General features: G+C 37.9%; 1 protein-coding gene across 1 annotated transcript; it reads right to left on the reverse strand.

The window, feature by feature from the left end:
- Positions 1–1,789: 1,789 nt before the first annotated feature.
- Positions 1,790–15,970, reverse strand: rad51 (RAD51 recombinase). Its single transcript, XM_066694684.1, has 10 exons — positions 15,904–15,970; positions 15,141–15,235; positions 14,073–14,210; positions 13,550–13,667; positions 12,793–12,884; positions 12,147–12,241; positions 8,139–8,252; positions 6,772–6,901; positions 3,984–4,105; positions 1,790–3,404 (listed from the first exon to the last, which is right to left on the reverse strand). Exons 2-10 carry the CDS (start codon positions 15,219–15,221, stop codon positions 3,281–3,283), a joined length of 1,014 nt encoding a protein of 337 aa, XP_066550781.1. The 5' UTR covers positions 15,222–15,235; positions 15,904–15,970; the 3' UTR covers positions 1,790–3,280.
- Positions 15,971–18,441: the final 2,471 nt, after the last annotated feature.

An 18,441-nucleotide genomic window follows, 5' to 3' on the forward strand; every position in this document is an offset into this window, starting at 1 on the left:
ACTTTGAGAGCACTGTTTTTTTTTTTCTTTTGCAGGCCTACAGACATAGCGGCTCATGCATTCATGGCTGAGTTCACCAGAAAAGGGACAAAATGCTGAATGAAGCTTCATATACCTGTATTGTTTTCATTTTATTCGTTTTTTTGCTTTTTTCCCCAGAAGCTAGACATTGCGGTGACCTTCCTGCCTGGTCACAGGGAAACATGCCTTGCTGCAAATCCGGGCTTGCTGCTGCCTTTTAGGAACCAATAACACCAAGGTACATGCATGCGTAAGGTCAACCAGAGTTTAGAGAGTAAAGTGTTTACAAGGGATGAGGAACTATAAATGGTGAAAACTGCCTAAAGGGAATATTTTAATGTCAGTGTAAATCAACATATTGTTATTGTTATGATTATTTATTTCTTAGTGGACACCCTTATCCAGGGTGCATTATAGTTTACACAAGAAGCATTTTAAAATGCTTCAAAAGTAATACAAAAGTAAGTGTAGGTGTGTATTAAAGTGAGGGGGGCATAGGAGAAGTCACAGTAACACAATAGAAATATGAATAGTGTGTAAATGCATGGGAGCATAGGAAGCATATTTAAACACACATTGTGGCATTGCTTATCAACTTTTTATTTTATCCAAATGGGAAATTTGGTTTACAGTTCAGAAACATACAAAAAAGACATTTATCCCCTATCCATAGAGGTACTAAAGAACCTTTACAAATACCTTTTACATACTTATAAATAATAATAGTTCAAATATAAAGGTATAAAGTACAGGTGTGATCTGTAGTTGACCTGGTGTTACACCATGTTTGGAAATGTTCAGTGAAAAAAAACATGCATCTGCTTTGGCAACTAGTCAAAGCACCTTTCAAGCCCCTGTGAGTGACCCGGTCTGCACACTGCATGTCCTAATTCAAAGGATACATTTCTCACCCAACAGGTAAATCTTCAAATCGCTTGGAAAAAGGTTTAAAGAGAATAACAGAAAGCTGTAAAGCTAGTAAAAAAAAATGTTTCCCACTTTTTTTTAAATTTTATCTCACTACAAAGTTGTGGTTGTATTTTTTGGCAAAGTGAAACAGATTAAAACAGTTCTTGCTTTTGGGAAAGCTGGCAGTTCAGATTTGCAATGTGGACTATTATATACAAAAGTACTACATCAAAATACGTGTAACATGACGATTGTACAAAAAAAGATAAAAACATGCCAATTTAAAATGTTAACACTGTTGAGGTTATTTTTCCCCCCATACTAATGAGTTTTAAACACGAGTCCAGTTCCTCCAGTGGTGGCGAGTTGTGCCGAGTCCACAGTCCGTTGCCCTGGAATCAGTGAGGTGGTGTAGGCCTGTTGCTCATGGTTTGGTCAAGGGCTGTTGGTGCTTGTGAATAGGGCCAGAAGCAGCAGTAGATACTATGTGTACTGACAAACTGAGTAAATTTATGCTGGGGACTGCTGCATCTAGCTGCAGAATAACCATCCATGCTACAAAAAACCTTAAACTAGTTTACTGTTCCCTCCAGCTGAAATGCTTGTGATTTGTAGTCCTACTGCTATTCCTACATTTATTGCTTCCCACTCTGCTGAAAAGCTGTGAAGCGAACTTATCTGCAAGCTAAGAGTTAGTGAGGGGAGCCTCCAGGGGGCTGCAAATGCAAAATCCATGACGGGATGGAATAATGCCATCTTTCATTGGACTGGTTCCACTGTTGGCAGTGAAATGAAGAGAACAGGAGTCTGGGAGGAAAGCAGGGGAGGAAGTAAACACACTGGTTAAATCAGATGAGACTTGGGTTAAAGATAGTTTGTATTTCATATGCTATTTGACAATTTTAACTCATTCAAACAGGCAAATATCTATAAATAAATAGTCCAAATCAAATTTACATTTCTGTCAGGTACATGCAAATTTAACTACTCATTATAATATTCATTATGTTTCACATTTTTGTAACCTTCATTTGCCACAAACAGAAAGGAAGACTGCAAGAAATTGTGGAAATGACAAAACAGTACAGTAATAAAACCAAGAGCACCCATTTGCTGTAATCACTATCAAATATAGATCAGTGTGACTAGACATGAAACACTATGATTCAATATAGGCAGACTCCCTGAAACACAACTAAACGGGAGACCTACTTTCGTTAAAACCAGCCCAAGTCATTACCAGAAACCACAAATGCATACTGGTACTGACCAAACACTGCTATAAATATAAAGGAAGCCATCTCATGCTATATATGATTGGTAACATATTAAATGAAATGATTTAAGGCAGCAACTCCCCTCCACAACATCATGACAACACCAATGCATTTCTTTAAACAAGAATCTGATGTAATTTTCTCCTTTCCATGGTAAGTGATGAACTGAGAGATGTGCATCTCTGTGTGACTTAATTCCTGCAGGCTGTACAACAGATGTTACAGACCACAACTGAAGGATGTCTCAGAGTTGTGTGTAAGTAGTGGGAAACTTGGACCAAAAGGGGTACAGCAATTAAGAGTAAAATAATATTGCTCATGGGACCCGGTTGATGGTGACAGCTCTTCTGCACATCACTCTGGAAGCATCTGGATGATCTAAAGCAGGTTAAAAAAAAAAGCACACTCCCTTCAAAAGCACCACCTACAATCTTAAGAAAACCACAGAAAATGACCTTATAGGTTGCCATAGAAGATATGGAGTGATGCCACATTGCCTGGCATTCATGATTTTATTGATGAACAAAATACCAAAACCCCACATCCAAGGGTTTTAAAATAAATTTAATAGGGTACATCTTATATACAGAAGGAAATTATGGAAGGTAAGGATAGACAAAAAGGGACAAAAAAAAAAAAAAACTGTACATCACAACACCCACAAGAAATACAAACAAAAACAGATGCACTTGCACTGCTCAAAGGAGAAAATAGATCTGTGTTCAAGTAGCCAATCCAACATGAACAATGCAGGGAAGTTGTTTTTGCAAAACCAATTAAAGGTTATTTTCCAACAAATCAATCACTGTCCTCTAAAAAACAGAACAGTACTGCCTCTAAGAGTGTAAAGCAACATTACAATTTTGCACCAAAGTGTAAAAATTGTTTCTTTTTTGGAAGCTTGAATGTCACCATATGGGAACTTTGTTCAAGATTGGGATGCTGGAACTACCATTTTAAATTCTATACATAAAAAAGGTGTACACAGAACACAAGAGAAGTGTGCAAGTGAGCAATGGAAGTGGTAAGGTTGTTGTGTCCTTTATGCAATGAAGAGGAACATGCCTGACTCCTCAGTCCTTTGCATCCCCAACTCCGTCTGCGTTGATGGCAAACATTGCCTCGGCCTCTGGGAGGCAGGGAGAGTCGTAAATCTTGCATATCCGAGTCTCGCCGCGGCCTTTTCTTAAGTACAGTCTGTATTGGGGTGGTTCCAAAAACAAATCTCATAAGTTTAAAATGTTTCATGACAGCTCCCAGATAATGACATAAGAAATATTGAATTTCCCTTTAGACATTGGCTAATCATGGTTACCCACTGACACTGGCTGGGTTGAAGTGTTCAATTTGTTGCAAAATTGTCGTCATTGTACCGAACACACTTCGCACAGCTGCTAGGAATTTGCAATTCTGAAAGCCCCGGTTGCCACACTACATCACTGCACAGAGTGCACCGAGAGAGAAACTTCTGGGACCCATGGTGTTGTAAATCTCTTCTCCATATAGGAGGAATGCAGTCACTCACTCATAGGGAAATCATGCTGTATTTGCAGAAACCCACCCTACCTGGTAATATTTACAGATTTGAATACATCAAACCCCAAACTGCAACAAGGCCGCCTGAGAACATATGGCCTTAATTTCCACCATCACAGAAACAAAACTCGTTCTATGATCATCCCATTCACAATTTCAAACAGGCTCATCAAATCTCTCATCACAAAGCGATAACAAATAAATTAAATTATCACAAACTACACTAACAGCAGAAAATACCTTGTGGTTGAAGCATGGGCGATGATGTTTCCTCCAATGGGCTTCTTTGGATCTGCAGAAAACATGGCAGCTCCATCCACCTGGGCTACTACCTGGTTGGAGATCACCACAGCAACACCAAACTACAGGAGAAGAACGGCAGTGTTAAAAAAAGATTAAACCCATATAATACACAAAACAATTACTAACATTCCTTAAAAGAGGACATAAATCACCACCTGATTTCATAACCTGGTGTTGCTGAGTTTCTCTGCATAATTGAGCCTTCACTGACCTTAATTGACCATTCTGCCAAAATCAAATGAAACCAAAGACGTTTAAAAATTGTGACACAGTAAAACAATTTTTGAGGGTTTGTGTAACTTTTTTTTTTTTTTTTTCCAATTTCAACTGTTTAAAAAAATAAAACACCCAAGTAAACCATGCTGCTTAACATTCATTTGCTCAGTAACATTTCAATACAGGAATTCTGAATTTCAGGACAGGCATGGTGGTTTCAAAATATTCCTTAATGCTTAATATGAGGAAATTAAGTCTTAATTAAAGGCCACATTCATTTGCTTCTCCATTACAATCCCTTACCATCATCATGCTTTTCCCCCCAATTTTTTTATGCGAGCACTTTTCTTAGGATAGACTTAGCATAAGCAATCAATCACCAAAGTAATAGCAACACACAGCCATGTGGAAATGCAAGTAGAAAGTACAGATGTAAAACTAGTCCTATACATCCAAACGGAGAGCCAGTGGATAACAAGAAGCATTTTCTTTGTTGCTGCTGCTATGAGATGATTCATAAATATATATCGCCTGACCACCATATAAGCAAGTATGTTGCAGATTAACCTTTGACATAGATTAATTACTTACACATTGTAAGGATTTCATCAACTGCACCACACAGCAATCACACGGTCGAGGCATGGATTTACAAGATGTCTAAAGCATTCCACAGGGATGCTGGCATCTTTCGTCTTGCCCATTTACCTTCTGAATCACACACATACACAATCCATGTCCCAATAGTGTCAAGGCTTAAAAATAATTCATTAACCTGCCTGCTCCCTTTCATCTACACTGATTAAAGTGGATTGAACACGTTACATCAATTCAATAAGGAATCATAGCAATTTCATTTAAAGATCAGGTGTTCCTAATCTCATGTTTTCAAATACTCAATGTGGATGTGAAAAATACAAAATTGTGCCTTCAACTCAACAGCTGCCCCTATCCTATCACTAATTTCAACAGACTGGGACCATATGGAAGTTATTGATCAATTAAGCAATTAACTTGTTCAATTAAGGGAATAATGGTCATTGAGGGTTAAAAAGGGTAGTTCATTTTCTTTATACCAAATCTCTACATAACTTCATTTCACAAATCACCTGCTTAATTGATCACATTGAAATGGTTCCAGGTGTTAAGAAATTGATAATTAAAGGTTACCTATAAAACCTGTTGGATAGATGCCCTTGAGGATTGAGTTTGGGCAGCACTGGTCTACACTGTACTGAACACCACAGCCATGAACCATGCAAGTGTCCTGTATCTGGTACACATAAATGTCCCCGATTACAATTTGGGACTTTTCGACTGCTTTTGTCCGGCTGTCAGATAGCGCTGAAGAGCTGCTGTTGCACCTGAATGGTCTACACTAAACCAAACTGGCCAAGTTGGGCCCTCAATGAAACGGTTTTCAGTCCTTAATTGTGATCTAAATCACAATGTAAAAGTAAGATGCATCCTGCCCAGATGTCAGCGACAAATGTGCGGTCAGGCTATTTTAATGCTCCACAGTGTGGCACATACTTTGGCTGTACCCATAAGCTACACTGGGCATTTCCGTACGTTCAGAAACCAACTTCCCGTAAATTACAAAAGAATAAGAAGATGATTAAAAAAGAGGACATTTTTCAAAACCACACAATGCTGCACAGAAAAATAAACTCTTATGGTGGTCTATTTAATTAAAACACAAATAACATGATGCAAACCCTTTGATTGGGATTGGCAGAAGGTCGTCTATACTGGATCGAAACCAAAAAAGTAGTTTTGCTTACTTGAAGATCAAAGACACTACCTCACACTTCAGACTCATTGTGTTGGAGTACCAAGGCAGGGACAGCCAGGCCTCTTGATGTGCACACAAAAGAAGTTTTGAACAAAGAAAAAGCCACACTAGAGCAACGGCTTTACTAAAGTAAAAACAGATTTTGGTAACTATCTGCTTACACCACATCCTACGCTTGAAGCAACTTTACTGCCTGTCTTTAGAACTTCTTTCTCCATATTGAAAACAAGTTCACAAATCAATGAATAGCCTGTGTGTTTTGCCGATCTTTCTACATTGCTTTTGGATTACAACATTAATACTGACCCATCAGCTTTGGGGCTATATGAACCAATACAAACAACTCAAGTATTTTACCGATTTTAGGAAAATATCTTGTTTGAAGTAACTTTCAGTAACTACAGTGCGAAGTATAAAATGTATAAAATGTTTAATTAATACATTTTTGAATAGTTTACATTCAGCTACATGTGGTTTACACTTAACTCGAGCACTAGAATTTCACATTTCAGGGGCAGTGCGCGACTCTTGGGGCAGGTTTAGTTCTGGTATTGGAAAACATTCATATAGACACGACAAACAGGTGTACACAGACATTCAAGCAAAGTAGTTCAATAGATCCTATAAGGAAAGAACATCTGGAAGTGTTATTTTCCCCTCACACAGGTGTGCTCTAAAAACAGTGGTTACAATTTATCCGGACAGGTGCACTACCTCATCTGCCAGCCGCAACAACATACGAAGAAACCTTCCCAGGTGCCCCTGTCTGGCAGACAGCTCCCCTCTGCCAGAATAATCTGTCCTGTAGAGCGCTGTAGCACTGTCCACGATTAGCAAAGCATACCTACAACAACAAAAAGAAAAAAAGAAAATCCTGATTATATTAATAGCATCAGGCTTATTTATTTTAACTTAAATTGCAAACAATCCATTTCTCATTTCTTTACAAAAGCTTCACAGGTAGGATAACCACATTTCTTCAGAGGGGCCATACAAATGAGAGAGAGAGAGAGAGACTCATTCCTGAAAAAAGTGATGCTTGTTAGAGATGCACAAAGATAGACACAATCTATCCAATCGCAAACATTGTAAGTGTTAGAACACCCCTCACTGTTTTACACTGTTTTACATTACAAACAAAGGCAGGGAAACAGCAAGCAGTTAGCTTGTAACCAGGATTACTGTCCCGTTCCCTGAAGGCCAAGCTGACTGTTCTGATTACATACAACCCTGGCTACACCATCTATCTCCCAGCTTTATCTAATGATCCCTGGCAGACCCCACAGCTCATTACATGGATGCAATTAACAGTTTATCTTTTCAGGGTTTGAATTCCCCTGTTTAGAAAGTTCTATGCAAAAGCTGCACGAGATGTTGAATTATTTAGGTTTTCAACTCCAGAGTCTGCTAGTTAAGTTAAACAGTTTTAGCCTTTTAGAGGAAACTGATATTCCTGAAGAATCTTAATGAACGATAATTTGGTAGAACTCCCAAAGAGGGGCGGTTTGGACACATGGAAATGACAGCCCAGCTCCGTGGGTTGTTTGCGTGGTTTTCATGGTGCTATGACCAGAGATTTATAGACTGCTCCAGCTGTAATGTGCTCACATTTATTGATTAATGGGCTGCATTCGCAAAACCAAACTCTGTAGTGGCCTGCAATTATGCTGCATAAAAAAGATCTTTGTGTAGCAATCATAATCTTTCAGTCAGAACCCAAGTCATTGTCCATCAGTTTATACCCACTGTTTTGTGTGTTTTGTTTATGCAACTGCTTCTGTTGCAGTTATGTGGTGCTGGTATAGGCAAAAGTATAAAACAACTAAAAAGGATTTATATAAACATGTATCCTGTACAAATATTATCCATTACCAACTTGCACAAGCAACTATTGCTCTTAAAAGATATAACTGAACGATTAGACAAAAAAACATTGCTGGAATGCTTTTCGCTACAGTAATATTATGCAATAGGATGTGCTTCACTTTGAGGCGAATGGATTTACTCATGTGATATCCCTCAGCTGTATCCAATACTTCTGGATCAGACAGGAAGTCGAAAAGATTGACAAGAAAGGTTACCTTGATTCTGCCATCATTGCAGAGGCTTGGTACAACAGCTGGGTTTGGTGGTCTGTATTGAAGGCTCTGGCATAGGCTACATTGTCAAGGACATCACTTCCGACCAATCCATACCTACGGGAGGACAAAATGAAAATCAGTGTGCTTGTGAAAGAAGTTATCGTTTTTAAAAGTTTTAAGAAGTTGTACATGGTGGAATAATTACAACTGACCTCTGCACTCCTTTACCGTCATTTTAAGATAATTTGTAAAATAAACGACAAACATCTTTTCGAAGTTTGAGCACATGTAATTTTACTGCTATTTTGAGAACCATTTTAAAAATCACCACTTTGATTTTATCAAAAAATATTTAAATTAAATTGCATTTCTGCTAGAGTCTAAATACTTTTTATTTATTTTCTTCAATGCTAAACTTCCAAAATAAACACAAACTATCTGTATCTAAGCAGTTTATAAGAATACATTAAGGCAAATGTAAATCTGACAGTAAGAAACTTCCAGATCTTTGGCACAACACCAAAAAAAAAAAAAAAACAGTTTCATGAAAAACAAGGTTTTCCTGGATCTGAAAACAATACTTATCAAATCTTTTAAGTGTGAAACCTAAACAGCAGTTACCAGGTCTGTGCTAGTCCCACTGTAATCATAAAAGAGCCACTATTTTTGTAACAATTAAATCATTCTTATCCGTGGCATTGGTTGTTTATGATGGGGAAATTGAGGTTTTATTATACATTTTTAGGTGCTGTAGCATGAAGCCTTAAACCCAATTGATTTCCATGGCTGACGGTCTTGAAGTGATGCGAGTATTGCATTTGGATTGTGTGCAGATTGAACCGTGTCCACCTTTGAAAGACTATAAATACAGACAAACTTGCCAGTCAGAAGTACGTTATTCTAAATATTTAGGCGCTGTTACACGAAAGAGAAGCCAACCGTACATATAAATATAAATAGTCTTTTTTACAATTAGTGGAATAAGAACAAAGCATTACAATATCGAAGGTCATCTGAGCAGGAGCTCACTAATCACTAATCCCTGTACACGGTGCAATCAGATCTGCAGTTTAGGCCGCAGCCTACCCCCCCCAAGCCCTGTAACAAGAGAGAGTCGGAGTGCTGCCAGTGTTTGGCGATGTCTGCAGGGCGTAAGGGGCCGAGGACAGGGGCGTGGGGGGGTCCCGCAGTGCACACGAACACAGCGGGAGAGGGAGCCTGGCTATGGGGCACGGGAGCACTTAAACACTTCATAACGGTATATCGTGAGAAGTGGAGAGCATGCTGTAACACACAAAAGGAAGCGTGAAATCACGCAGTATCTTTTTTTGCCCCCCCAACTTAGAAAGCCATTTCACAAATGGTAAAGTTATGTTCTTAATGGGAAATCTGTCACCTGCACTGACAGCGGGCTAGACTTCAGATCACTGAACAATGCGCTTTTCATTTAACTTGCTTCTCTCCAGATGCAAGTAGTAACAACTACTGTTGATTGCTACAGTACTGGTGAAACACTTATTCTATACACTTAAACTGTGCCTCATGAATCCAGTAACAAAAAGTCTAATAACCTTAAATATGCACACAAAGTATAAGTGCTTTTACTTACTTCTGTGCTCTGCGTGCTGAAGAATTAAGTTTAAAGTTATGCCAGACCAACATTTTTTTGATGAAAGATGAACCACTTATTCTATACAGTTAAACTGTGCCTCATATAAATCCATGAACAAAATATAATCCTGAATTCTGAATAATATAATTCCTGAAGTCTGAATAAGGGCAGTTTTAAGGTCACAGAAGTGACATCTGACCAGGTTGTGCATTCACAGGTGCCTCTTTAAACATATGGCTGCTGTTCTTCTGTCCCACAGTCACGCAACAACTGCCCTGGACTCAGACCTCGGCTGAAGTTTTATAGCAGGCAATCAGACTTGCTAGACACTACAAAGGCACCACATGAACTTAATGCCTACATTTACTGCCAAATAAATCATTCTGATGATCGGGGGAGAAATACAAAAATATAAAAATGGAATACCATATTGTGCGAATGTGCGGTACACAACACCATTCAGTATTTTATATCTTTCACAAAACTATTAACAAAAGAGTTTGTGGGAATTTCAGGATGCTGGAATTCATTGCAAGCTTATTTTAAATCTTCAATAAATCAGCATTATACATTTGTATCACATTCATACAGAGAAGAAATCCAAATCCAAAGTTAATCATTTAACAGAACAAATTCTGCATTAAGCCAAGACTCAGTCACTTACTCAGGTTTTGGAGAGAAAGAATGAGAATTTATACTTTACAGCACAACTGAGACGAGTAATTTAGTTTTACTATGCCAGACTTGCAAATGGGAAATACCTGTGAAACAGCAGGCAGCCCATATCCTAGACTCCTTAATGCATTTTCTGGTTTCATCGAGAGAAAAACCACATCACATAAAAACAAACAAAACAAAAAATTTGATGTATATATATAAATATTAAACTGCTCAATGCACAATTTAACTAGTCCTCTACATTTATGTTTTCAGCACATATAGCTTTAACAGCAGACAATACGTGATCCCAGCAACATATTCTGGATCTACACCTGGAAATCAATGCACTCGCAAAATCAGTTTCGGAACAGAAGGAATATTAACGGTTTGAGATGAACCCTTGGCTGGTGGAATGCCAGCCCACATTCTGGACACTTCCAGAAGCACAGAGGACACATGCACAGTTACAGGTCTTTTACAAAGCATAGCAGTCATTTCATGAGCCTCAAAATGATCCCCATGCATTTAAAATATAATTAGGAATTTCCTGGATCAAATACAAAATGAGGAGAAGTGGACAGGAAGTGGTTCTAAGTACAAATGACTGAAGAGTATTGAAGGTACAATCACCTGTTCAAGAGACTTGCATAAAGTACCAGCATTAGCTTTCAATCCTCACCTAAACTTGTGTAGCTACAGGCATGAATGAAATTAATTTAATGAGGAGACCACAAAATGAGATTTCAATAGTTCAGCCATTTTGCCAGCTTATACAGAATTACAGAACTCCACTTGTATTACAAAAATCACAAATCCAGACATTTCGGTAGCACCACTTCTTTAGAGGTAGACCAACAATGTGAGCAGTTACATATAAATGTCCTTAGGTATAACTCAATAGGTTTTTGGGGGGTTTTATGATGAAAACTGCAAATAAAAAAAAATGATAATCTGCAAGATGGGCCTTAAAACAAAAGAGGTCCGTATTCGGATTCCATGTGACTTTCAGAAGAAACTCAAGAGCATGGCAGTGAGTTCCAGGGATTGCTGTGGGAGTGCGAATTCACCAAAGCCCCACATTAGAGGGAATTTACATGTCTGCACAACAAGAACAAAATGCATCTTACAGGCCTCGAGGAAAAACCAAATCACCACAGCACACGCACAGATACAGATGCTGATAAAGAGGTCTCTGCTCTGCAGGGCACGCTCTCCCCAGCATCAGCCGGGTCTCCGTTTGAGTCTAATTCAATTACAACTAAAAGGAATGGGCGGCTCTGCTGAGGAGGTGTCTGAGAAATTCAGAGAGGAATGTCACTGGTGCAATCCTTATTGGGCAACTTCCAAACCACTACTGGATGACCACAGTTCCAGGAAAAGTTGGGAATTATTAAAGTATCTTCTTGTGTTAGCTCTCATTTCAAATGGCATTGGGGTGAAAAACTTTGTAGACTAACTGGAACCAAGTCAAGAGAACCGATTATGGGGCCAGTTTATGAGCTGTCCCATGTGAAATATGACTAATCCCCTCACTGGTGACAATGAGAGATCTTGTATTCTGGTTTGCTGTATGAATGGTCAAGTATTAATCTCAATTCTAACCAGTTAGTTATATCCATGTTGTGAATAACGAATGATACATTGGACAGTGAATGAAGAAAAGGAGCCTCTGCCAACCAAGGAAACTAAAGTAAAGTCTACATACTACAGAGATACCCATTTCAGACAACCCTCACCTTTCTGCAACAGCTAGCAGCCTCTCCGGACGGAAAGTCCCTTCCGTGTCGATGTACATGGCTTTTCCCTCTCCGCCACCTTGGTCAATTGGCAACTAAGAGATGAGGGGAAGAGAGACACAATTACTTGCATGCTTGGAATAATTTTTCAAAGCTTTTTTTTTCTTCCATGTTTGCCTCTTTAAAAACATAAGTGACGAAAGCAAAAGATGGTCTACAGTACAAAGTTTTAATAGGGTCCCACATCTGTTGTTCGAATACACAGCTCTGGAAAACATTAAGAGACCACTACAGATTTTTCTTAAATCAGCATCTCTACATGTATGGCAGCCATTCCATTCCATTCATATTTTTATTTGGAATTTGAGAGAAATGTTGTCAGTAGTTTATAGAATAAAACACAAATGTTCATTTTACCCAAACACATACCTATAAATAGTAAAACTGATCATTTTGCATTGGGCTCTTAATTTTTTCTAGAGCTGTATAATTGTGTTTGTGTGTGAAGGCCAGTGATTTTTCTTGTTGTTCTTGTTACTTTACAGTCAATAGGATGGACAGAATGACTCACAGGTTTAACATGAATGATGATATTTTTTCCACCAGCCAATATCTTATGAAAGTGTAATTTATCTTATTAATTTACCTGACAAGTTACTGCTAGAGTGTGGCAAAGCTGTGTCTTTCCTGTTCGAAATTCCCCAAACATCTCTGTGATGGAGCCAGTTTCTATTCCCCCTTAAAGTAAGAAAGAAACTCAGATTAAAAGAATAGCTAATGACAAAAAGGCCATAATGTACTTTACTTTTGGCAGAATGAACCAATATTCATAATCATTGTGATCACATAGGTTACAACATTTAATGTGTTTATCTGAAATTGCAATAATTCAATTTTTGAATATTTTGAGAGCCTTGGCAAAAGTCAAGGTATTGCTGGTTATATTCTCCAGATCCTCCAGCCAAATAGATGCCCCCTTCTTAAAGGTGGCTTTCAGGTGGGTGCGACTCTCACAGAATACAACTATCCACAAAGACTATTATAGCACCACTCACCACTGAGGTGAGGGTGAGCAAAGAACGAACCAGAGTGACGGAAAATCTCCAAAACCCTGAAGAGCACTTATTTTTTTATTAAGCATTCCTCTCCCTACTAGTCACTGATTTGCAGATCCTTTCAAATGTTATATTTGCACAGTTAAATGCTCTGCAAATGGGACCTTTACAGCCACAAACAAACCTTACTTGCTTAGTGAAGACAATATTTAAAAGTGGGTTATATATTTAGTGTGTCTTCAAGGCAATGAACAACTAATTGGCACATAATTCATTTTGGTACACAAAATGCAGTGGCTTTCTTGGAAGAACTAATTACATACAGTTTAAATTGGCATTAGCTTTCACCTTGTAGCAGTTTGTCGAGCTCTTTGGACCCCGTGGATATCTGGATAATTTCGGCTCTTCGCTGATGAAATTCTGTAGCTGTAGTAAATCCCATTGGCACCTGCTTTGCAGCTTCTGCCTGTGGTCACAAAAATGGTGAGAAACTTGGTGTAAAACAATCAGCCAAGGACAATATTTGGATTATGGAAACTGCACAGCTTTTGACTTCCGATTCTCTTGGCACACATATGCCAGGAAGACCATGGAAAACATTCAAAATAATGTACTAATGCAGAATCAAATAGATATACATTCCACTTCATGTTCCCTAAAGTCAATGTTAATCCAAGTATAAACAATTGCAAATATGGAGGAACTAAAGTTCTATAAAGTATGTCAATTAGTGTATGTACACAGATTGCCTAAATGATAATTGGCTGGGTAGTCTCTTTAAACAAGTCCAATGTTGTCCACTCTGAACTAATGTAGCTTTCACACAAGAATAGACATGGACGGTGTGGAAGGATGTGTAATGATGGTTTACCAGCAGTTTTTCAGCTTTAGCTTCGCTGATTCCTTTAATGTTCAGCAACTCTTTCTTGGGCGCGTAGGCAACTGCCTCCACCGTGTGGAAACCCGCATCCTCCAACTTCTTTATATCACCCGCACTGATGCCACATTGCTGCATCAAGAAAGAAAGCATTAACTACAGTAAATCCCAGGATACACCGATGAAGAAGTAACATGTTTATTATATAAAATAAATAGAGGTTAACCAGAGTCCTTCTCTCACAAATGAAGAAAAGAATTAGGGATGTGAGCTGGCTAGGCTTTGCACTTCACCAAAACCTCCATAAAGAACCCAGTTATAACCTTATTGTTTAGCATGGCTGGAAGACTGACAGATGATGTTTTCAGGACAAAATGTCTGATGTTTTTGTTGTTTTTACCAAAGACATCTGCAACATGCAGGATGTCATTTTGTCTTGCATGCTTATTCATACACTGGAGATAAAACCTACATTTCTGCCATGACGTAAAAGCACGTTGATCCCGATATGAACTAATTTCAGCACTAAAATATCAAGGGCTGATTTAGACTGCTTGTTTTTTTAAATCATGGTGGTGGGCTGGGAGTTATACAAGGTTACAGTATTCAGTCAAATCCAGTTGTACAAGTTCAGGTTACCCCATGCATACTAATACTGTCATTGATTAAGTATTCAAAAGACAACAACTGTATACAATTTAAGAAACAATTAACCTTGAGGCAGAGGCAGGGTAACATGACGTATGTAGTATTCTGAGTTTGTCATGAAGCTATTGACTAAAATGCTTTAGCAACCTCAAAATTAAAGCAGCTCACAGAAAGGGGTAAATACAAACAAATGCTTGCTTTATAAACAAAACTGAATTAACACATATGAAACACTAATTTAAGTCAATTATCCCACTACACTACAAACAAAGCAATGGGCGGTCATTGCACCAGACATACAGTAAGCAAGGAAGGAAAACATTTAAACGTGCCTTATAAAAAGATGAACCCCTAAAGAAGTATTTAATACTACAATCACACAACCAGCTACACAGCTAATCAATATAAGGATACCTCCAGTCTGCTTAAGGGCTGCGGCCCGAAGTTCTCCTCCTCCACTTCTGCCTCCACTGTGACGTCACTCCTCATTGCCATTTTGGTGGATGGATCTGCATGTCAAAACAAAGTTAATTCAGGCTCTCCTATACATTTTGCACTTCACCAAAACCTCCATGAAGAACCCAGTTATAACCTTATTGTTTAGCATGGCTGGAAGACTGACAGATGTTTGCAGGACAAAATACTGGATGTTTTTGTTTGTTTTCACCAAGACATCTTCAATATGCAGGATGTCATTTTGTCTTGCATGCTTATTCACACACTGGAGATCAAACCTAGGTTTCTGGCATAAAGGATGCTGATATTAACTCATTTCAACATTAAAATATCGAGGGCTGATTTAGGATGCTGTTTTTTTAAATCGTGGCGGAGGGCAGGGAGTTATCCAAGCTGGCCTAAGCAGTAAGTGAATTACATTATATAAAATCAGCACAATTATGAAACTTGACGAGGAATTTACTCGGTTACAAATATCAGTATCAGAAAAGATCATTACTGAGGTGCCGCATACACACACTGAGCACTGGACATAGGTGTTATTATGTAACCGTAAATGTATTCGCTCGGGATATACACTGCCGTACATCTATAAGATCAATTATACGACTGCAATTCAGTTCACACTTTCAAAGAACATTCATAGTGAGACGAAATAAAACCGTTAAATCAAGTGCTATCAAGTTTTTAATCTCGTTTCCAATGTTGTTGTGGCTCTCACCTCTTTCTCCCGTTGCTTTCAATGTCTGAAATTCCCGCTCGCCAACAAGCGACCTTACGTGGTGACGTACTTACGTGATGACGTGACGTCTTTTCTTTCTTAAAGGCGCAGGCTCAACTCACCTTCTGCTCACTTTGCACAATGTTGTGTGATTAGAGGGAATGGCAACTTTAGTTGACATTCAAGACATTACCTAAGAAGCTAATCAAAATGTTCAATACAATTATAATTATTACTAAGACTCTGGACATCATGCTTTTTATATATTGATGGTTGTTTAATATATTCACCCGCCACAGTACATTGTTGTTCTATTAAAGGCTACTAAAAGTGCCACTACAGCTGTTCTTAACAACATCAACAATAATCCTAACTTCATACTGTAGTGTTAGAAAGTGCTGCTCAGTTGCAAGTTCATTACCAGTAGTAAAATAAGTTTAGTGTTTTCATTCTCTGCATTTCACATGACATATGAAAAAGACACAAAACTATATAGATCATACAATCTGCTTATATTGTTAGCTGGAAATTAATTAGCAACATAATAGGCCTACACTAAAGGTCTGTGCAAAATAATTGTGTACAGTATTTGAATCCAACTTAGATAAAATGTGTTTGTACTTTAATGTACATGTAATGCAAAAATAATGAAATGAATTAAATATTGAGCAAGAAATGCAGAAAGTATCTTTTAGCAGGTACAGTTCGACAAGCAAAACACTGGTGTTTCATTTCAGTATATAACATTAAACTGGGGCCATATTTTGACCAATATTACAGCAGCAATTGCAACACATTGATTAAAGCCCATTCCTGGAGTCTGGTTTTGGAGCGGCGCTTTTCTCTAGGTAGCTGTGAGATCTTCAGCAGAATCAGACTGCAAATGCGATACTTGTCTATGGACTCAGCTCTCTCGTAAGGTCAGGCAAGTTAGCTAATTATTCCCAGGCACGCAACGAAATCCCCCTGGTCCTGCCGCAATGTGTGATAGAAACCCCTTTCTACTCCTGGAGAACTGGACCTTTGTGTGCATGTATGAATTTGATTTTAATCACCAGGAGTGCATTACTTCAGGGGAATATAAAGAAATTGCTTGTAAAAATTGACATATTAGAATCTCCACGTGAAGTAGTATTGGTATTATTTTTTACCCCCCTCCCCCAATTTTGGATGATATACAAAACATGGGACTGGTTTAAAATCCTACTTGTTTTGACTCTGATCCCATTTTTATTAATAAGTGATGTTTAATGTATTTTTTTTTATGTTAAATTTGTATTTGCTAGATATTACATTTTAGCAAAAAAACAAGGACATGTGTATGCTCATCTCAAAACCCTAAAATACATTTAACATTTTAATTGTCCAGATATCAATAATTGAGAATCTTTCCACAAAAGTTAATATTAAACCCAACATAATTAACAGCATATTCTTCTACAGGTCCAGGAAATGAAGATGAAGCCATGAAGATTCGAGTTCCAGGCAGTGCTGAAGGAAGATTGATGAAGAACAGCACATGAGTAAGACTGAGGATAAACATTATAAACACATGTTGCCCTAAATATGCCACACTGACTCACAGGATTTCTTTTATGAATTAGTGGTTGAAATAGCACTTGTAGTGGTAACTCAAGCATTTTGTCATTTATAATCATCTACCTAAGGACATTTTGTTCAGATGTGTACTTTATTGGGGCATTTTTAACATACTTTACAAGTTAGCACTCCATTAATCACAATCACTATGGTGTTATGTATATAAATATACGTATATACACAAATATCTGAATCAGAAAATACTATAATCTGTTTTTGTAGTTTTACAATCTAATAAAATCGATACTTATGCTACATATTTGTGAATACAACTTGTATTTACCTGCAGTTAGTCTTTCTTACAGGCTGAATTAGCTTTCATTCTATATCCTTTAATGCTCTCGTGCGCACACTGTTACAAGTGTATACTTTAAACCATGACAGAAAATAGGATTATTGTTTGTATGTAAGCATGCTTTAAGCTTTTTCTTTCATTCACCAATCAGGACTTGCACTACACACACAGTAAAAGTGCGAGATAAAAACTTTTTTACCATCTGAAATATTTTTTTTATTTTTTTATTTGATACTACAAAGAATATAGCACTTGGCCACTATGAGGAAAGGTAGCACAAATGTGAGTTAAACAGAAAGGAATTTGGTTATTGTTTAGGTCTGCAACAATTCAGTTGCCCAACTTTTTTAGATGAATCATGCAATTGACTTGATGCGTTCTTAATTGATATTGTACTGTATGTACTGTCGTAACCCGAGTCTTGGTATAATAGGAGTAATACCTTACTGGGACCTTACAAATAAATAACTGTCCAGGGCCATACTGGCTAAATCCATCTCCCCTTCCTTGTTTCCAATATTCACTTGGCAGAGTTTGAGCCCCATCTAGTGGACACATAAGAGAATGCATGTGGACAAATTCTACTGAAAAAAAATATTCTAGAACTGTAACACACACATAGTGAATACAATTTAAACCAAATC

The sequence above is a fragment of the Amia ocellicauda genome, chromosome 21, assembly GCF_036373705.1.
Source record: "Amia ocellicauda isolate fAmiCal2 chromosome 21, fAmiCal2.hap1, whole genome shotgun sequence".
Classification (NCBI taxonomy): Eukaryota; Metazoa; Chordata; class Actinopteri; order Amiiformes; family Amiidae; genus Amia; species Amia ocellicauda.